The following is a 22,695-nucleotide window of genomic DNA, read 5'->3' as shown; positions in this document are numbered from 1 at the left end:
AACTACAGAAGGCAAGTGGGGTATGTTATAGAATGAATGTGTCACTCTCATTCCCCAGTTCATATACTGAAGTCCTACTCCTCAGTAGAATTTGGATACAGGACCTTTGGAGTGGTAATGAAGGTGAAAAGAGGTCATAAGGGTCAGACCCCAATTCAGTATGATTAGCATCCTTATGTCCTTATAAGAGAAAAAGAAAATGAGTATTAAGATACTAAGAGTATCCTTCTCAGTGACCTGTCTATGCCATCCTTTCCTGTGAGCCCACAGTGAGGGGTGGCCATCTGCAAGCCAGGGGCAGAGACTTGGTCAGAAATGAACTTTAGTGCTGGCACTTGGACCTGTAGCCTCCAGAACTTGGGGAAAAATAAGTGTCCACTATTGAAGCCATGCAGCCTGTGTATCTTTTGAAAGAGCTGCCTAGTATAGTATTATCCTAGTTTAAGAAGTAGATTAACAGAGAGGAGTTGTGCAATCGTTAACACCCACCCACCTTCAAAATGAGTCACTTCATTTAACACACAACCTTCATTTATACAGCTATAGCTGAATCCAGGAAAAACACAGCATTGTGCTTATTCTAGGGCCTTTTTTTCTTCAGAGTTCATACTACTGGCACGTAGACCAATACCATAATACAAATTATAAAAGGAGACACCACAAGAGTGGTAAAAATCATCTAGCAGTCTGGCAGTTCCAAAGTGAGAAGATTCTTTCCACTGTGAGCAGTTTCCGGTGGTAGTGAGGGTTCAATGCCCTTGAGTGTGAAGCTAGAGTTAGGAGAGAGAATAAAAACCCATGCAAGAAGAGTGTATGCATTCAGCCCCATCACTCTCAGTAACACCACAGGCCTTTGGGACTGGGTGAATGTACTCTGGGAATTCTAAGACATCCAGTACCCTCAGCCTGCAGAAGTACCCTCTTGACTTCCACAACTCCATCATCACCTGACACATTTCCAGAGGCCACTGAGGAGCAGAATCTCTCCTAGCAGGAAACTGAGGAATTTTTTTTTTTTTTTAAGTCCTGGAATTGAACTCAAGACTTTCACAGAGAGCTATATCCCAACCACCCTTTTACTTTTACTGAGACAGGAGTTCTCTGAATTACCAGGTATTCAGGCTGGGCTTAAATTTTTGATTCTCCTGCCTCAGCCTCCAGGGTTCTGGGACTACAATGGTAATCATCCACTATGCCCAGTTCAGGAGGAAATATTCTATGGAGGTAAAGAAAACAGCAGATGTGTTAAAATAAAATTAAGTGACAAATTAAACAGCTAGTACATATTGGAATGTACACAGCTGCACATGGAAAATTATAACATGCAAATTATAATATTTTGATTGCTGCTCTATTTAAAGTGTTCATTATATTTTCTCAGTCCTCATTCTCATCTTGGAGCTCATAGATACAGCTCTCAATATATTTCATTTCTAGTTATCATCACCTACTTATTTCTTCAAGGTGGCCTCAAATGTGATTAGCAAAGAAACATTTTTCATTTGAAGCAAAGAAAAATAAATGCATCTTTGACTTTCCTGTAACCACAACCAATCTTTGCTTAATTTGTATGATTATAGTCTGGGTTAAAGATTTAAGGAGAAGGGACAGGAAACAGCAAAGATAGGAAAAATGATGAGATGAATAAAACTACCACAATGGGATCCTATGTAACCATGATCTAAATCAGGATATAAAATGATTCTGTTATGGGTTAGGCTCTCCAAAAAGCAGACCCCAAGACAGAATTTGGCATGGAGGCTGCTTATGAAGAAGAACTTCTAGGCCAGGCATGGTGGCCCATGCCTGATCCCAACACTCAGGAGGCTGAGGCGAGAGGACCGCTGAGTTTAAGGCCAGCTCCTTCATGGCTAGGAGTATACTAAAGTGTCTACTACAGATTTAATGTCACATTTTAAACAAGCAGAAACTCACGAAAAAATGATGACGGAAATATTTAATTTACTTTGTTAAAAAATTTCTTGAATGAGATAAATTTCATCACAAGTAGTACATTATACAGAACATTTTTAGACATCCAAGTTTCATTTTTACATGACATTACATGTGCTCTACAGTGTTTCTGTTTGTGCTTTTGTTCCCTACCTATATTACCAGCACCATAATATTCATGCCTCCTTTGTCTGAGCCACAATGAATTGATCATAATCAAGTCTGGCATAATAGGTATGCACTTTCTTTAGAAAGGTATGCACTTTCTTCTCTGGCTTTTTATTTTCTAATTTTACTTGGAAGTGGTTAGATATGATAGTTTTGCACTACACATGACAAGGCACACAAGAACCATGTGCTTCTGCTCCTACCCATCAGCACATTCCTGAGCCATGCGCTTGCCACGCTCTCACACCTGCTTCCTCTGCTCCAGCACCACGCTCACCATTGCACAGCTGACTTTTGCTCATCGCCTCACAAGTCCACATAATCTAAACTAATCCTGCCCTGATAAGCCACATTTCTCTCACATTAACCTACTTTATTACCTTGGTAACAAAACTACCTCAGGTCATCTTGTTTATATACCTATTTGTTATCCACTACTATACTCTTAACACATAGAATTAGCACCTAGCCTTTAAGTATTTCATAACTACTCACTTTAAAGAATGAATATAGACAAAGAGTGGATATTTATGATTCATATGATTTTGAATAAACATTAGAAACACAGTAATTGCCTGTCTAGCAAGCACAAGGACTCAGGTTCAATCCCTGGCACCACATGCCATGCAGGCCTTGGAATCCTGGGCCCTGGAAGCCCAGGTATGCCATGCCAGCCACTGAAAGCGGGTGTGGTTGCACACGCCTCTAATCCCAGCCCTTGGGAGGCTGTAAACAGGAGGATCACTAGGTGTCCAATCTATGCAGTGAGACCCTGCACATCCTATACTCCTTATCCTAAATACAAATAAATAAATAAATAAATAAATAAATAAATAAAATAAACACAGTAACTGAAAATTATTTGTATGAGCAAAACCATTTTTTATTTATTTTCCGGATAATTTTGAAAAATAGAAGGGGCTGCAAATCTATATCCTAATATAACTCTTACTAAATATGTAATAAGAGATCTCTATATCTGAGCCTTCCTAAACAGCATAATGATACACAAAATAGTATGTTCCTGTTAGCACAAATAATGTTTTTTGAGGTAGCAAAAATATATTTAACTGTGTGTGAAACACATTCTATCTTTAGACTGGTAAAATGTTATCAAAAAAAGTTAAAATTTCTTAAGGATAACTTCTCAAATTCGTATTATAAACCTATGATAACATCTCTGTAAGAGAGACAAACAAAAATAAGCCATAAGTTAAGTTACTAGATCTACCAATAATATTTCTGTATGAAGCTTTTACAATTTTTGGCTCTCTTTTTAGCTAGGTATAAGATGTCCCCAAAGATTCACTGAGCTCAGGAATTCAACTTCTGGCAGCATCAAATGGAAAGTCCTTTGTGATCCTGGCTGCAGTTACCCTTGCACTCAAATATGGATAATTGCAAGTCCACACCTCCCACAACACATTAAATACTTTCATTATGAAAAGTATCAAACTCTTATTTTCAACTGAACTTATTTCAATATACAAAGTTCTATGCAGGTTCTCTTGTATGTAATAAGAAAAATGTTTTTATTTACCTAAAACTTTAGTTCATTCAACTCATAGTTCAAAAACTTTGTTTTTGGTGGAAAATATGTTTGCCACATCATCTATTTTTGTGTGACTTTAATTTGACTTTCTTTCAGACAGTATCTTTTGAGAACAAGAAAGAATTACAACGCCTAGGAAATCCTGGTCTAAGAAAGCAGATTTTCCTACAGAGCCCAGAGACACTTTAATAACCCTGATTGATATCAGGATCAGAAAAACACAAGGAGGCAAGACCTCTTAGCATCCAAAGATCTGGTGCAGTAGAAGAAAGACATTCATGTATCATGAAGCATAGTACATTTTAGATAAGTTCTAGAATTTTAAATGCATTTGGCAGGCCAATTTTTAAATAGCAATGAATTGGCAACTGAAATTAATATTAGTTTCTCCAAGTTATCAGACAGTTCTAGTCTATGGTAACATGAAAGTGTAGAACACCTGGAAAAATAAAAATGAATCTTTGAATACAGGCAAGAAATTCTGGTAATCATTTTCACACGAAGAACACTTTAATGCTGCACCACAGTCTACCTGGGTCTTCCATACTATAACATAGGATGTTACCTTAAATAATGTAACAATTAAGGAGAAGACAAAAGCAAACATGGACTTTTGCCGTGATTCATGCACACATTTCTGTAACCCCAACAAATTAAAAATGTTGTTCAAGTGAACAGTCAAGGTAATTAGTTTACCTAAGTTGTACTGTAGCAAGTCCTAGACAGCACAGTCAACAGCCTCAAGGAAACAGAACAAGTATAAAGCTAAGTTAAAGGCAACTTTATTACAATACTTTTCCAAACTTCAAATTGCATTTATTACTGAACTTAGATCTAATATATAATACATTATATTACAAGGCATAAAGCATTTCTGGTTAGATATTTAGCTTCCATAGATTGCCCAAAAAACAGCTTCCTAGGCATAGCAGCAACACATCGTACTTTATAACACTAAGTAAAATATTTCTTCAGTATCTCAGAATCATTCATATTATAATTTATTTTGTTATCTTCCTTTGACTTTAAAACTAAGCATAGCTATCTTTCCATATCTTGCTAGTTAATATCAGGAAATTCCCCTATACCATAAAAATATTCAACAGTTCTGTATAGTTCCTTTAGTAGAAAACAGAATTTTGAATCTAACCAAACCAAAAAATATTTTTATTTTCTCACTGGAAACAGCAGAGTTCTCTTCTCTCCTTTAGCAGCCCTGTCTTGGCCTCTTCCTCTTCTTCATATAGCCATCCTGAATAGAGCTTGCTTTACAAGATACCTAAACCTACAATGAATTTCACTATGAAAATTTTTTATTTTTAGTCTTATCTCCTTGTATTTGCTTACATGAAATAATTTGTAATCAATTCTAAACAATCCATAGTAATGAACTTAAAAATGATCTTGGGAAACATAATGACACAAAGGATGTATTTTCCAAGTTAGACAAACATATTATTTGTTTATCTACCTTAGCTTTAAATGACGAGACAAATTCAACTTAAAAAAAACTCCTTTTCCAATGTTATTACCATAATAACAAGGGAAACACATAAATCCACTGAATAGATCCACTCCTTTCATTTTTTCCTTTGACTATATTTATGAGCTACCAACTAGCACAAAACATGTTTATCTTCTTCAGTTTCACAATAGGAAATTGTTAGAAAAGTATAGAATAGAAAAGATTCTATTTTCCAACAAAGCAAATGAACACAGATCTTGCTATGAAGTTCAAAAAGAAAAAGTGAATGAAAAGGTATATGTGCTGGCTGCTTGGGGGCAAGGCTCATAAATCACTGTACGTTAAGAGCACGAGCTGAAACTTCATGGTGCCAGTCACGTAATTTTGTATATTTGGGACTAAAGACGTGAAGGGGTATCTTTTCCCTGTGGAAATAAAAAGAGTAACAGAAGAGTCATAAGAAACAGAAAGAAAAGCTTCTATACCAACTCCACCATGCAGAAAACATGCCTTATAAAAGCTTTATTTCATGTAGTTGTTTTGTTAAATAGCAAAGATTTTAAATGTTAGAATAGTTTTAGAAATACAGAAATTAATCTAGAGTCCTCTGGCAACATCCATTTTATGCCCCAAATAAAGTGACTGCAAGACAATACAGCTCATTCACAGAGAGATTTACTATTAGCAAAGCACCCAGGCCCTCTGCCCACTTCTTGTTTCAGTACTAAGGAAGATAAAATAGACACAAAGTCTAGATATTTCCTAACTTAAGAATCTGAGCTTGTATAAATAGTCATACTAAAAGCACCATGGTTAAATGCCTAGCTTCTATTTGCAGAGACAAAATGCCCAACCATTATACTTGAAAATCTGACAAACCAAACTGAACCATTCATGAAGGAAAAACATTCAGTTTACAAAATCTAAAACTTACTTTGCCTTCTTTGTATTATCAGATTCAGATTCTTGCACTGAAATATAATAATACCCCACATTAGTTTACTTAACTTCAAAATCATTTTAGCAATTACATGCATCAATTATCATCAAATGTTCAAAGATTCATAGGGCTACTAAGAAAAATTCCATGCAACACAGTTTGGCTATATATCAGTCAGTACTCTTCCCCTGCCCAACATAATGCTCCTGGACTGATATTTTATTTATAGTGTCTATGTTGTTGTTGTGCTCAGCCTAACTTAAAAGTGCACTGTCCTAGGCTTGTTTCACAATAACTGCTAGTATGACTAGGTGCTCCTAGGTGAGCACAGAACATTCACCCATTAGGATCCCTAGAAATTCACTCACGATGTTCAGTCCCAGTGATCTGGGCAAGGATGCGGAAAGAGCGAGACTGAGTTGTTCCAGTCCTCGGACGCCAGTCTTCGGTATCCTCCATCAGCCTCTTCTTGCTGGCATCACTGTGAGTGGGTATGTGATAAAACTCCGTATTGCGCTCCACAATGTGTTTTCTTGGTGGACTAGGGATAAGAAGAAAAAAAAGAATTAAAAACTCTTAAATTTTGTTAAAAGGATAAAACACCCTCTAGTGAATTATTTGTATTTTATATATAAAAGCCTCAAATACAGAAATTCATGGAAACAGCTTGTATATGCATGTATATTCAGGCTTATTTTTATTTAAAAAACGCTTTCAAAAATAGATTAAGGTTTTTTTTTATTTAGTTAAAAAATACATACAATGTTAATATAAACTAACATTATGACAATGCATTCAATAGGAAAATTACCGTTTAGGTGGAAATTTCCTTTTAATTGACAGAAGGCAGCAGAAAGATTTCCAACATGAAGAAAAGAGAAGGAAAAGAATAAGAAAAAAAAAACTAAAAAATGAAAAATATACAGTAGTCATTTGAAATTATTTGTATCCATCATACAAGATGCCAACATAAAACAAAGATTTGAACTATGATTTAACCACAATTAAGTACTGTATCAACAGTATATACTGGCTTTCACAAAATTAAGCCACTATAATGTTTTCTAGACCTAGGAATCAAAAATGATTTGCTTACAGACTAAACTGGCAACTCCAAACACAATTTTTTTTTTTTTTTTGGCGGAACCAAGGATTGAACTCAGGCCCTTGTGCTTGCCAGGCAAGCACTTATTCTACTGAGCTATCTCCCTGGCCGCCCAAACACAATTCTGAGAAAAGTCATAATTCTTATTTTCTACAGCTTCTTGTTCATATGTATGGATATCCTTGCCCAAAGCAGAGACACTATAAAGAATCAGCAGAGTGATGATCTGTAGGATATTAGAAAACATTGATACGTTTATCAGAAGAGTATGGATGAAATCTTGGCTCTTATCACTTTTTTTTTTTTTTTTTTTTTGTATTTTAAGGAGGGGGTTACAGGTGTTCCATGTCTCACTACTAGTTTGGACTTGTAGTGATCCACCTGTTTACAACCTCCCAAGAGCTGGGATTAAAGGTGCACGCCACCACGCCCAGTCTCAATTTCTTTCTCAGTGTGCCCCAGGGACAGGGCTGGCACAGCAGAACAGAGACCAAAGCCCTGGCCCCTGCTCCTGCTTGCAGACACTGTAATCCACTGAGCTATTTGGCCAGCCCTATACCACTTTTTAGATGTCTGATTTTAGACAAGTCAATTACACGAGTCTGGTTTTTCATGTACAAAGCAAGAATATCACACGAAAACTGAGTTCTTCTGAAGACCGAAAGCCAAATCATATGTCAAAAAAAATATGTATACTACAGAATTCAAGAACTTTGAGTTTGCTGAAAGTATTTTAACAGTTTAAAACATTTAATTAAAACATTTTTATTAATGAAGCATCAATATCCACAATATACGTTATTTCAAAACCATAAGATTTACTGAACACAATAAATATTCTCCCTTTCTCTATCCTTATCAGGGCAAATCAAACTGTTGGAGAATAGCCATGAGTTTAATTTCAGAAGAGAAAAAGTAAGTGACTTGCAGAGTACCAGCATGAAATCTGAGTAGAGAAGGTGCTACAAATGTGGTCTGATGCGACTGTTGAAAACTCCTAATAATTCCCTACTAACTTGAATCACCAGTGATGCAAGCAAGACTGTCTCATCTGGTGGCTGTACCACCCAATGCACTTGATGAGATAGTCATGCCTGTGGTTCAGAACTGCTCAGCAGCAAAAGAGACAAATTACAATCCCATCATGAACATGTTAGTTCACTCCTAAAAAAAAAAAAAAAAAAAAAAAAAAAAAATCACAGCACTTTCAGAATGACACATGACTTATAATTTTAAGTTATGAAAACTGCCTCATAATTTTGGGAAGATTCTTCCCAAAGAAGAACATGATAGAATTAAAGTCAGTAACGCTGGTCTTGAAGTCAAACATGTTCCAACAGTACATCTTCTACTCAATGTGTATTCAATATAAATCATTTCTTCAAACGTCAATTTCCCATTTGAGCAATGGAAATGCAAATTAAAGGTTGTCCTCAAGAATAAATGACACAGATAATATATGTGAAGTGCTCTCCACAGTTTGTAACCTGTAATTTATTCTTTTATGATGACTAGAAAAACAACTGCAATGCCATCTTACAAAACTACGGATTATTGGCACATAAAAAACTGAATCAAGAGGTCAGGCAGGAATACAGCACAGCAGCATAAATGCCTACCTGTAAGCATCAAGATCCTGAGTTCTATTCCCATTACCAATAATAAATAAATAAATAACACAGATGCACAAAATAACAAGGCATTATAATGTATATAATATTATTTAAAAGGTCTTTACTAATACTTAAATCTTGTCCTTCTTCCTTTATTTTATGTATTTTAGTACAGGGTCTCACTACACAGACTGGACTCATAGTGATCCTCCTGTTTTCAGCCTCCCAAGCACTGGGATTACAGGCATGTACCACCACACCCAGTCTCAATTGCTGTCTCAGTGTGCCCCAGGGGTGGGGCCAGCACTGCACTAGCCCTTTTTAAAATAGACAAAAATTTTAAAACTAGCAGTAGGCTGAGATTATTTTATAAACATCTTTTTGGCATGAGAGAAAAAGCTCTTTACCATCTGTAAGTACTTGAAAAGAATCTATATTCAAGTATTAAATATATTAATAGTGTAACATAATAGTGTAATATACTATTTACTGGTGCCAGTTTCAAGTAAAGGATTTGTATATCAAAACACAAAAGTGGAAAAGTTAAGATAATAAGAATACTAAATTAAAAAAAAACAATTTTAAAAAAAGGAGGCCCAAACTACAGCTTTAAATCCAATGTACAAAATCCTTAATTCTTCCTTATCCCCTTGAAATTAGCTTACTAAGTTTTTCCACTGCAGAAGTGTAGGCATTCCAAACACACCCACTGACTCATACGAAGTTCTCTAGCATGAAAATGTTTCTTATGCTCCTCAACATTTTTTGAAAATTCTTATAATGAGATGATACTCATTTGCCAGTGGTGCTAAGTTGAAAGCAAGATGGATAGTTACAGAGAAATCAATGATGAAAACTATAGAACAAATCATTAGTTAAGTACTTACACAGTGCCAGGGTTACTGAAGAAGGAATAATATACACAAGAAAGATGTGATAGAGAAGACATTAACGTTTCCAGGATGATGGAAAATAAGAGATGAGGAAGGAAAAAAAGAAAACAATGAAATAGCAAAATTCACAGCAATAAATTTAAGTGAAGATGTTACACAAACACCATGCTTTAAAGTAATCCTATAAATAAACACAGACAAGTACAAAGACACAAATGTTAGTCATAGTTTTGTTACATTATTAGGAGAGTAGTTTTACCTGTTTGTTATCCTGAAAACTATTTTATGTATTAATGCTAGCTCAAGTCACAAGTTATTAAATACCAAGGAAGTATCTACCAGTTTTCTAAAAAGTACGTTTTTATAAAATTCATTTTAATTAGTTCAAATTTTTATTATGTTTCTAACAAAAGGTGGAGAATAATGTATTTTGATGTACCATACAGAAATGAATAAATTTAGAATCATTTTTAAAACAAAAAATTTCTAGTCTCACATAAAAGTACAAATATGTAATATAAATTACATAATTTCTCTAATGTAAATTATCGTGATCACATGAGAGTGTTATATAATTTTTTCTTCTTAAAATGTAGTGATCATGATGAAAATGTATAGAAACAGAGGATCATTATAATGGGCTACCTCTCAATTTTCATGCCTCTACTTGTCTCTCACTACTACCATTCATAAGCTATTCCCAGCAACCTTCATGGTTCTGTCTTGCAGATGACATACTTTTTTTTTTTTTTTTTTTTTTGGCGGAACCAGGGATTGAACAAAGGCCCTTGCACTAGACTACTGAGCCATCTCCCAGCCCTTACAGATGGCTTAATTATTGTGCAGAAAGGTATACCTGATTTTATATAGGAAAGGAACTTTATTAATACCTGAAGAACTTAAAAACTAAAATACATTCACACGGCCTGATAAGAGAATTATTTAAAACAAATGTATTTGTTTTCTGTTATGTATAGTGAAAAAGTATAGTTTGGCAAAAACATGCAATAGAGCTCCCAAATTCTATAAATAACTTTATTCAGAATAAATAATAATTCATCATAGACAGCGAGAAAACTGCTTTCTGATCTAATGGTAAAACTCTGAGTGTTGCAATGTGCATGTGTGAAAGTCAGTTTCATAAACTCAACAGAGGTTTTACAGAATAATGGCAGGAACTGTTCTCAACAGTTTCTATTTATTTTTCTCTAATCACAATGTAAAACAGTCTCCCTATACCTTAGTTACTTTTAACTAGCAGGGACGTAATGTTGCAAAATAATCTCTCCTGATAAGTTAAACATTTCAAAGTGGGAGGAAAATGTTTTAGGTTAATATAAAGTTGGGGCAAAAATGTAGTTTGGTAAAAGGGGATCAAGTGGATCGGTTTCCACACAAAGATGGCGATTTGAATATGTCAAACAAATATTTTTATGTATTTCAGAAAACGTGCTCATATGAACAATCATGTTCATTAGTGGCAAATACACCAATGTGACAGCAGGTGATCTGCCTGTTATGCTGCCTCAGCAAGCTGCAATCTGTATAAGCTTCATTTTCCTCAAAGGTAAAATGGACTGCAATTTTTCTCTTCAGATTTTTGTTCATTTACTGTTTTTTTCCTTTTTGTTTGTTTTGTGTTTTGCTTCAGTCTTCTGTAAGAGCTTATATTGAAGATATTTGAAGGCACTCTTAAAACTATACAAACACTGATTTGTTGTTGAGCTACAGCTCCTGACTACTCAAAAACAGTGCTTCCTGAGACAACTGCAGTTTGTGCATATTAGCCACTCAAAGTCTCTACTAAACTTTAATCACTAAAAACAAAGGCTAAGTCAAAGTAGATGAAATATGTAGATTATATAGGGCAATGCACATCAAAATTTGATATCAATGACCTAGGTTCAAATCTAAGCTTTATAATTACAAAGATGCATGATTTGAGAAATTTATATAATCTCTCAGTATCAAGATTAAATGAGGGCTGGGGGAGATGGCTCAGTGGAGTAAGCGCTTCCCTGGCAGGCGCAAGGACCTGAGTTCAATCCCCGGTTCCGCAAAAAAAAAAAAAAAAAGAAAAGAAAAGATTAAATGAGAATTAGAACAAACAATATATTTATAAACACAGCACAATACATAACAATAGCTAATACCAGCATAACACATACTAACACCTAATACCTTAATGAATCTGAAACGTGTTTAAAAATATTTAACAAAATGCATTAATGTTATTTCTTCAAGTCCCATTTTGACCTTTTTCCAAATTAAATTGTAACACTGCAACCTACTAATAGATCAGAGTTCTGATGTATAATAAGTTATCTTATAAATCAAGGTTTGAGGATATTTTATTAATACATTGGTCTGTAGTCTATCTATCTATGTAATATAAACTAAATAATCAGTGAGATCACTGCCAGTCAGAGGGAGATTATTTTAGTAATTCAACAGTTAATTCTTTTGGATGTATCCCAACATAGATATTCTATATTTCCAACTCTATATTGTGATGGCAAATCTATTTCACAACATGTTCTAAATAATAACTTAATGAGATTCTTTTAAAGTTTTATGGAATGTGGGGGACAACCTGCTCGTGGCCCCCTCCTGTCCTTCTCTTGGACAGGAGCTTTCTTCCCCCCCCCCAAGTAAATCTATTAAAAAATAAAATAAAATAATTTTTTTTTCTTGCGGAACCAGGGATTGAACTCAGGCCTTTGCGCTTGCCAGGGAAGCACTTATTCCACTGAGCCATCTCCCTGGCCCCTAAAATAAATTTTTATGTAATGTTATTTTTATCTAGTTTTAAAACTAGCAATCATAAATAAAATATAAAATAAAAAATGAAAAAACTTGCAATCACCAGTCAGCTTAATATCAATGTATAAACAATATACACAAGTACGATTAGAAAGCTATACCATAGTGACTTTCAATGCGTACACCAATTGTAACATTTAGTAAGCTGGTGATTATTTTTCTTAGCTAATTTCAAAGTGCATGGACTCTCTATCACATATACACAACTGTACATATATAAATGTAAACTTCCCAGCAACACTGAATTAAAACTCCAGAAAAATAAAAAAGATTCTTAGAGAACTTGAAGGAAATAACGGTTTCTCATTGATTTATAAATCAACTCAGTTTTACCAATACTATTTACTAATGGTACAAATGTTTATGCTTTCTTGTGTCTGTATCTTTGTTTTGTAATAGCCATGATTAACATAAATTACATTCTCCAAGCAATGCTTCTTTTCAACCACTACACAGCAAGGCCCACACATATTTTATGATATAACTTAAATATTATTACTATAAAGCAAGTCACAACACAGCAATGCAAGACAAACTCATTGTGTTCATTCTAAAGTACAAATCATTTGCAAAATTGACTTAATTTTGCAAAACATGGGTGTTCATGCTGTTTACTCAAATATATATCACCATATTTCTTTCTCCAGTCATATGGATACTAACTTTGTCACGTGTATTTTCTGCAAAGAAAAAAGCATTTAATATATTACTGCTACACCATTAATTTTTCAGATCTTCTATGACCAGGTTTTTCAACATAGGAACTGTCAGAAGAAATGCAGTCCAAAACAACTGAAATACAGATACTAAAAAGACTTACCTCTTGAAAGCAGTGGCACATTATAATGCAAAGACGTAAGGAAAGGAAAAAAGATAACAAGTTAAACTACTTGATGTAAAGTATCATTCTGGCCAGGAATATAAAGTTTCCTTCTGTTTTTCATAGAGTAAGGACAGTATAGAAAACAACATGTCAAGATAAATAATGTGTACATGTAGAAAAAAGATTTAAATGTCTTAAGGTGTCTTATTCCTTATAATAAGACAGTTTATACAGTACTAAGGTTTCGGAAACTCTGAATATAACTTCTATATTTCATACTATTAGATGAGAATAGCTAATTATTTCTTAGTAATGTTTAATAAGTTCTTGTTTGGGTCTTATTAATTCTACACAAATTTAAGTGAGATAGCAATTAAATTGGCAAACTACCCATTTTAAATCCATTAAATATGAAGTCTTTTATGTACTTTGAGGAAAAAGACAACACAAGCATTCAACTTACTCTTGTTCTGAACAAGAGTAAGTTTATTTTAAAATAAAAACTAATATTAAAGCAACAATTCTCAATTTTCAAGACCTTTGTTTTTGCCAACATAAAATCGTGGGAAACAGAACAGTAAAGTTTGATAAGGAAGCAGTTCACTAACTGAAGCAGAAAATTCATCAAAATCAGAAAACACCTCTTCTTCCTGGTGACAAATTTCTCAACTAGTTGTATGTGGGATTTATTTTGATTTTGATCATCTAAATGTAGTGAGAGGGCATTACAAATTTGTCTTAGAATTTCACAGACACTATGCAGTTTTCAGAGTAGTAAAGCTTTCATTGTCCTAACATCTGCACAACATCTGAAATCAAGCTATTTTTAAAGACTTCTTTGCAAATGCAAAGCAGTAACTAGTTTGTTGACGCAAAACATGTAACAATCCCTTTGCTCCTAAATTATGCACAGTGCTGAACATCAGGCATGAGCTTAATAAACACTTGCTGACTGATTAAGAAGCTACAGAAAGGCCCTGGAACTAAAACAGGACCTAGCTGCAGTTTGAAAATAATAAGCTTTAAATCATTTGAAGCTTAATCACAAAATTTTTGCTTATAAAATATAATGGTGAAACCCATTTTAAAACCAGTACTTTACCCCATATAGTTCTCCATTGAGAAAATGTGTCTTACATAAAAGTATTAGGAGAAAAGTTTTTAGTTAAATACTGACTACCTTCAGTGGATTTTTTCCTCTACCGAGCCTGAAATTTAATAAATATGGTAGACTCCTGTTTCCACTTTGGGTGAGGCTAGTGTTTGAAGGCAGCCTTTTTCAGGTTATCTATTTTGATTACTTTAAAATCTATTATCGTAAAATAGGTAAACAAAAAAAATTACAACCAAATATACCTCAACACTAGTATCTCTTTCTCACATGAAGGAATACTATTCTTTGAGACACACCATTTTTCCTCCGCATACACATCTAAACTTTAAAAAGCCACCCTTGTCCATAAAGCCACACGTTCAGCCCAGGAGCACTTCTTGCAGAGCTGTGCCCCCTCTCAGCAGCCTGAAGCCCCACCTCCTTCTTTTACAGAGCTTCACAGTTGCCATGACAGCAGTGCCACAGAGAGCACAGCCACTTCTTCACATGAATTGGTATTCGGAAGGGATTATGTCTCATAGAAAGGAGCCATCCACACAATTATTTTAACTACGTTTTCTTGGGAATGGGCATTGAAGAAAATCATTACATGTGCAATTCTCTCTTTTTTTTTAAAGGTACAATTTATTTAAATAAATCAAATCAAAACAATTTTACGTAAATGATTTTTCCTGTTAATGTATCTTCACTGAATTTCAAAAGAAATAAAGTGAGCTTCTATAAATGAAGACTGTGAAAATTAATGTATAATCCTGTGAAGTTCAATGAGCTTTTAAGTGTACCCTACAAAATGAAAAAAAGTGAATTTTCAAAAATTTCTGCCAACATTATGTATTAAATGTCCATTCATTTTAGAAAACTCTGTAGGGCCTGGGGTATAGCTCAGCAACACAAGTGCCTGCTGGGCAAACATAAGGTCCTGAGTTCGATCCCCAGTACCAAAAAGGAAATAAAATTTCTGTAGTGCTTCTGGTGCTATAAACATGTGTTGTTTTCATTACTATTGGTGTTTTTAAAGAGTAAGTCCTAGCCTAAGTTTATCCAAAAAGAATGTTATGTGCTTTAAGTTAATCTTTCACCCAGAAACAAGTCAAACACTGTTTTCTAGACTACTTAGGGAAAAAAACCATTAAATTCTTCCTTTGCTTTAGGTTGACATGTATAAATTAAGAAATGTGTATCACACTGTTTAAACTTCTAGAAGCCAACAGAAGGATGGAAATTTTGAGGAAGAAAAATCCAAGATTTGCCTTGCATTATAAGTGCCAGCTGCTCAATATTGCAAATAGTTGAAGGAAAAGAGTTACTGAGTATGCTATTGGTTCATAACACATCAAAATGCATAATTAGATTTTCACTGCTTTGGAGAAAGTGCTATGCATATATAAGGCCACATGCTAATAAAGCAAATATAACTTCTTCCTGCAAAAAACAACTGATTAATGAGGATATACAGGAGTTTCCTGGAAATAACCTGAAAGAAGAGTTCTGAGAAGAACAGAAAGCACCCTTGGTCACCTACCCATTTTGCTGTTTACTGTCACCCTGGGATCCTCTTCTCTGGCCCTCTGCTAGCTCCTGAGCAGTCTCGGAACACACGCTGGTGACTGTGGGCTGCCGTGGGACATTAACTGCAGTTTTACCAGCACTCAGTGCAGGTGAACACTGGTCAGCACTAAGACTGGCATTAACATGCAGTCCAGATGCAGAGGACAGGGGAGAAGTGACAGCAGCCACAGGTGGAGGGGAGGCATGTGATGAAGTGGTTGCATGGGCTGGGGTGAAGGCAGACGATGGTGATGGGATGGAGGTGACTTTTGGTGAAGACACAGAACCAAAGGGTCGTGGTGCCTTATTGTAGGCCATGTTGGTGGTGGAAGTGACTTTGGACACAGCAGGAGAAGTAATGGGCACAGGTTTAACTACTTCTTTAGGTTCTCCCTATGTGAAATAAAAATAAACATACACAAAAACACACCAAATACATGCAAAATATATCCACTGAAAACAGCACACAGCAGCCTTTTAAAGACAAACATAATCAAGTTAGCAGCTCAAATGTCATGTTTCTGGTGATATAGAATAACATGCATGCTAACTGGACCCAACATGCGTAATTGTGTATAATCATATTTTTATTTATAAAAATAAAAGGAGTTTCAAAATATCATCATACAGCCTACAGGCTATCATTAGTATTTAGATATATTTCCCCAGAACTTTTACCTCGGAACACACACAGTTTTACTGCAGTTTTACCAGCACTCAGTGCAGGTGAACACTGAGTATAAACAAAATATTGCTGAATAAAACTTTTTAAGCATCCAGGACCTCAATTATAATTTCATCTTTCAAACATGTTTAATTTTTCTCCATGGTACAATTATATGATTCTTATAAAAGCACTAGAACATATTACATTCTTCAATTGAAAAAAAAAGCATGGAGAATAAGATAATTTTTATCTCACTCTGAAATGTGCACATTCTAATTATCTAGAGTTGAGAATCTGAAAAGAAAAAAAAATTACATAAACAAAACCAAATCAATCCTTTCTCCTATAACTCATTTCTATTCTCTATGAATGTTTTAAGATATCATTGAGAGACAGAATAAAATTCCTTTCACAAAAATATTTAATAGTTCCATGAGTGAAAAATGCTTAGATAGTTCCATATTGCCAGACACAGGAGAAAAATTAATTGGAAAGAGTATTTTCTCTTACAATTACTAGAACTGTGCTGAATTGTGTTTACAAATCCTTTTTACAAAGTATGATTTAAAATAATCAGATTAAGCTTTATATTATGATATTCAAAATAAAACCCTAGAGGGGCTGCCAAATAACTCAGTGGATTGAAGGGCCTGCAAGCAGGCGCAGGGGCTGGGGTTCAATCCCCAGGCCTGCTGTGCTGGCCCCGCCCTCAGGGCACACTGAGATGGCAATTGAGACTGGGTGTGGTGGCATGTGCCTATGCTCCCAGCTCTTTGGAGGCTATAAACAGGCGGATCACTACCAGTCTGATCTAGTAGTGAGACCCTGGACACCCTGTAGCACCTTCCCTGAAATTCAAGAAAACATAAAAATAAAAATAAAACCCTATTCATTCTACCATCAAAGAAAAAAGTCAACTATTAAAGAAAACTTACAAGGGTAAGTCCATTTAATTTTTTTTTTAATACTCTAAATTAACATTACATAAATAAGAAAACTGAGGGGAAAAAAACTTAAAATGTTAAACATGTCAATATACTAAATCACTCAATAAAAAATGCAAGAAAAGATACATACAAGAATAAAGGTACAATGTCCAGCAGTCTAATCTAAGAATGTAATGAAATAATTCCTAGCTATTATTAAAGACATACTGCATATTCACTTTAGGTTAATAGTTACATATTATTTTTAAATACATGAATAAAGGTAGAAAAATTAGAAATAAATATAAAAGAAGAAAACTGGACATGAATTAGTGATCATGTATAGTTGTGGAAATATTTTCCAATACAGATATAACTAAACATGGTAATTCTATTAGGGTTGATTTCTATTATGTTCTTCATCTTTTATGGAAAATAAGAGGAAAAAACGTGCTGAGATTTTAAATAATATACTGGTATAGGCTGAGAGAGAAAGAGAAATTACAGATGGCTCAGGAGAGAGAAGCAAATGGTAATTTTGTGACACCAGATTAGAAACGCACCTTTTGAACAGAAATTGGCTCCGGCTTGGGTGTGGCAGATGCTCTGGGGGAAAAAAGAAAAAAGAAAACTATAAATTTCTAGAAACTGACAGTCTTTATGAAATTTTCATGTTATATACCTTAATATGTTAAATCAGAATTTATGTTTGATTATAGTTCAGAATGTTCACCATCATCAAAATTTTCTAATTATTTCAAAATTAGAAACAAAACATTGCAAAATCCAATATCCTATTCATTAGCAGTGCGTGGTTCCATATAAACTCAAATGAAGAAAAACAAACACCAATCATGCTTCTTAATGCATCCATTTTTTAATCTTTAAGGCTATTTTCTACCTTAAAAGGCAAAGTACAATAAGCATCGCTTCCTGATCCTTCAGAGTTTCCTCAACCATACAATCCAATTTTCAATCTCTACTAGCTTCTTCTGTCTTTTCTTCTAATATCTATAATCACATTGATGGTTACTAGGTATTTTTGTGAAGAAACTATACACAAGTATAGCTTATATAAAAATTTGCATATTCTGGTTGAACTGAGTGCCTGAGAGTATTTTGTATTTGTATTATTAAGTGTGTATGCATATTCATGTATTTGATATGCTAAAAACTGTAAGTTCTTACTCTAGGCCAGTGACGGCAAACCTTTTAGAGCCTTCAGTGGTAACAGCTGGCTATGGTATGTGTGCCATAGGATCACCACCTCTGTACTAGGCTACACTTTCAGTAAAGGTATGACTATTGTTCTACTAGTATCTTTGAATTAGCAAAGTTCCTCACAACATGTTATCTGTAATGAATGTGAACGAGAGCGAATAAGGAAGGAAAAGCAAAAATACATGCATACAACTTGACTATTTGTAATTTCAAATTAATTTTTAATATATGCTTCTTCTTGCACTATCTGCCTTCTGATTAGCATGTATTACACTGTAACAATAATTGGTATGGAGCATTTTAGCCCATATAATCATGACAATAATAAGAGTAAAAAGTTCAAATGGGGAACTTCAAAGTTCAACTAATTGCTTAGAAGGGAGCTGAAGCTTCCTGTTGTTACATATTATAAGATACTAATAAAATAATTGGGAGAGCTTTTGATGCTTTAAACACTAATTGCTCAATACGAAGGCACAAGTTATTTTCAATATGCAAGATGCAACGTAGCTCCTCTCATATCACTCCAGCCTAAAGATAATGCAGAATCCACGGCACATGAATGTAGCAGGAAGAGTCAGTGATACTAACTTCATTCTATAAACCATGAGATTGTCTTTTTTACAAAGATAACACAAATAGAAGACACTGACATAGGATGTTGGGTCTACGAGTATAATCTAGTAATGAAATCTGATCAACAGTTTTACCATAACTGAATTTTCCAGTAACAGATAATTTGGTTAGCTATGGCAGGCACTAAGAAAACTGACTAACCTAATGAAAGGCCACAATAGATGCTAATATCTGGTTACTGCAATATAGGTTATACCCTGCAGAGTTGCAAAACTTTCCATGTGTACTTTGCAACAGACAATTTCTCTTAGCTTTTAGGAATATTAAACAAGGAAAGGAAACAAGTTTAAGAACAGAATAGTGGAAACTTCCTTTTATTGAAATTTCACAGTAAGATGTAATAACAAAGAATCTATGTATTAGAGCTCACCCAAAACATTGAAAGTTTGCCAAAAATAGAGAAGCCAATTTTCTTTTGGATCTGAATACTTTAAGGTACATGGAACAATTCTAGTAACAGAAAAACAAGTCATAAAAAAGAATATGGTATTTGACAGTCATTAAGTTTTCAAACAGGATAGAAAGTATGTATTTTATGTCTATGAGATCAAGTCCTTCAGTTTTTTACAGGTGTTAGTTCTAATTTGAAGAGAATTGGCAGCAATAACAAAACCACCAATTAGTTAGTTTTCCAACAGACATTTTGTTGGGAACTCCTAGAACAACAATAAGCCTCAACATAAGTAATTGAATTTGCAAAAAATATTGTTTGATATTTTGAATTCCCACAAAAATTTAAACATGAAATTTGAATCTGTTTATATTCCAATAAAATCTCTCAAATATAATGAGATGAATTAAATAATCAGAGAAAAGAGAATTAATATATCCTCAAAACTCCACGGTTGAATTCATTATATAAACAGCCTTGGGGGTAGACTGGCATATAATTAAATAAATAACCAAATAAAATGGTTAACACTTAATGCAATAAAATTAGTTCTCTTACTCTAAATGCTAACCACCAAGTGAGTCACAGAATCATTAAACCCTGAATAAAGGTTCCTTTCTTACATGGCAATTGAAGTTGTCTGGCTTCTGCTTGAGATGTTTATAAGTTCATAATTTCAGCAAAAATTTGAGCTCTTTTGTTAAATAGTCTTTATTTTAGTGCTTTGCTTTTTTTGGGAACAAAGGTTAAGCCATTCACATTGAAAATATTTTGAACGTCATGTTATATACAACAGATGTACATAAAATCTGTAACATCTATTGGCTACATTTAGACCAGAACACCAAAATCCTATAAATAAGTGAAATTATACTTTTTTTCAGTCCTGAAGATTACAACCAGAAGCTATGCACTTAATTACATCCCCTACCTTTTATTTTCATTCCATTTAATTTTATTGTTAGACAAAAGTCTCACTACATCACCCAGGCAGTAACAGGTCATCAACCTCCCAGAGTTCTAGGATTATAGATGTGTTTCACCAAGCTGCTAATTATATATTCTTATATGGTTTGGGAAACTTAGCAAGTGTACTAATTATGAAAGAACAGAATGAAAATATATACCATCTTTTTTGTATGACTGTAGTAAGTGCTAAAAAACTAATACTTTTTAAAATGCTGAGTAAGACTGGGTGTGGTGGCACATGCCTGCAATCCCAGTGCTTAGGAGGCTGAAAACAGGAGGATCGCTATGAGTCCAATCTGTGTAGTGAGACCCTGTAGGTCCTGTGCTAAATGCATTTTTTTTTAAATGCTAATATTTCGCAGATCTATATATTAGTACAGCTCTTTTGGAAAATACTGAGTATTAAAAGTCTTCAAAAAAATAATAAAAAAAAAAGTCTTCAAGAAAGATCATATCAGGCTCGCCAAATAGCTCAGCAGATTGGCCAGGGGTTCAATTCCCGGACCTGACATGCTAATCCCACCCCTGGGGTGCACTGAGATGGCGATTAAGACTGGGTGTGGTGGCACACACCTGTAATCCCAGCACTCGGGAGGCTGGAAACCCCCAAGTATGAGTCCTATCTAATAGTGAGAACCTGAACACCCTGTAGACCCTTCCCTAAAATAAAAAAAAAAAAAGGAAAGATCATGTTCCCTGACATAATCAACTTGCGGGAGTCTATCATAGGGAAATAAAGTATGAATGACTGCAGAAAAATTAATGTACTAGTGCAAAATTGGAAATAATTATTAAATATGCAATGAGTAATTGGTTAATTATAAAAAGCACATGATGAGGCTGCATAGATGCCTTGGTGGTCTAACTGCCTGCCTATCAAGTGCAACCAGAGTTTGATCCTGCATACTGGGCCAGCCCCAGAACCTGGGGCACACCATGCCAGCTACTGAAACCAGACACGGTGGTACACATCTGTAATCCCAGCGCTGGGAAGGCTGAGACAGCAGGATCACTGCAAGTCTGAGCTGCATAGCGAGACCCTGTACCACATAAATAAATAAATAAATGATTTTTTAAAAGCACACAATGAAAAACTGTGAAACAACTGAAATCATTCTTAAAATTCTGCACTATATTATACAAGGCTTCCTCCATGAAAGTATACCTACTCAGCATGATCAGTTTATATAAAATAAGTGGATGGAAACATATCAACTTTATGTGTTGTAAGAAACTCAGAAACTATGAATATAACTTAAGCAATGTTTGAGAAAAAAACTCCATTTCATTCATCACATTGAAATAAATCTATTTTCAATGTTTTCCTGGGGGGGGGGAACCTAACATATGAATAAGGAAACAAAATTAAATGTTACAATTATTTTTTTTTTTAGTTAAGCAAATCTATTAAGCATTATGTGAAAAAGAATAAATCTGAAAAGATCAGTAAGCGAATAATTAAAAACTGAGGTACAGTTTAAAAAAATACCCTATGCCTACATTTTCTCTTTAAATAACAATAGGTAAATCTATCTCCCTTGGAACTACAGTAATCATCACAAATCATTTGTGAGTCTCAAACTAGAAGAGATCCTGGCAATGGCTTGGTGCCATGGGCTCAACAACGTGCTTACTGTTCTCTCTTCCTTTGTGTAAAGCCACTGTGCAGCAGGAAACCATGATGCTGAGACACTAGGCTCAGTACCATCCACAGCTTATGGAACTTAAAGACAAAGCAATCAAAAGCTGACTGGTTTTCATAAAAATAATTCTAAAATTAAAGATCTTTGATGCATTAACATCAGGTTCAGAACTTCTAGTTAAATAGTTGAAAGTAGTTCTAACAGGGTTATGAAAAACTGAAACTACGATATTTTGGTTAAAACAA

The 22,695-nt window shown here is 34.5% G+C and overlaps 1 protein-coding gene across 14 annotated transcripts in view; it reads right to left on the bottom strand.

The window, feature by feature from the left end:
- Pdlim5 (PDZ and LIM domain 5) overlaps positions 1-22,695 on the bottom strand; it is a 230,076-nt gene that overhangs the window by 79,394 nt on the left and 127,987 nt on the right. For 2 of the 14 annotated variants that reach the window (XM_023700583.1, XM_023700584.1), the window contains 6 exons: positions 18,154-18,196; positions 15,972-16,390; positions 9,684-9,698; positions 6,890-6,907; positions 6,447-6,619; positions 6,073-6,109 (listed from right to left, as the gene is read on the bottom strand). In XM_023700583.1, the coding sequence (XP_023556351.1) occupies positions 6,073-6,109; positions 6,447-6,619; positions 6,890-6,907; positions 9,684-9,698; positions 15,972-16,390; positions 18,154-18,196 (705 nt within the window). Of the gene's footprint in view, positions 1-4,433; positions 5,564-6,072; positions 6,110-6,446; positions 6,620-6,889; positions 6,908-9,683; positions 9,699-13,142; positions 13,193-15,971; positions 16,391-18,153; positions 18,197-22,695 lie in introns of those variants that run through there. The other 12 variants (XM_004640629.2, XM_004640631.2, XM_023700586.1 and 9 more) reach the window with 12 other exon arrangements.

Source organism: Octodon degus, unplaced genomic scaffold (genome assembly GCF_000260255.1).
Source record: "Octodon degus isolate 3935 unplaced genomic scaffold, OctDeg1.0 scaffold00125, whole genome shotgun sequence".
Taxonomy (NCBI): Eukaryota; Metazoa; Chordata; class Mammalia; order Rodentia; family Octodontidae; genus Octodon; species Octodon degus.
The sequence above is the reverse complement of the archived record's forward strand: the minus strand, read 5'-3'. Positions and strand labels throughout refer to the sequence as shown.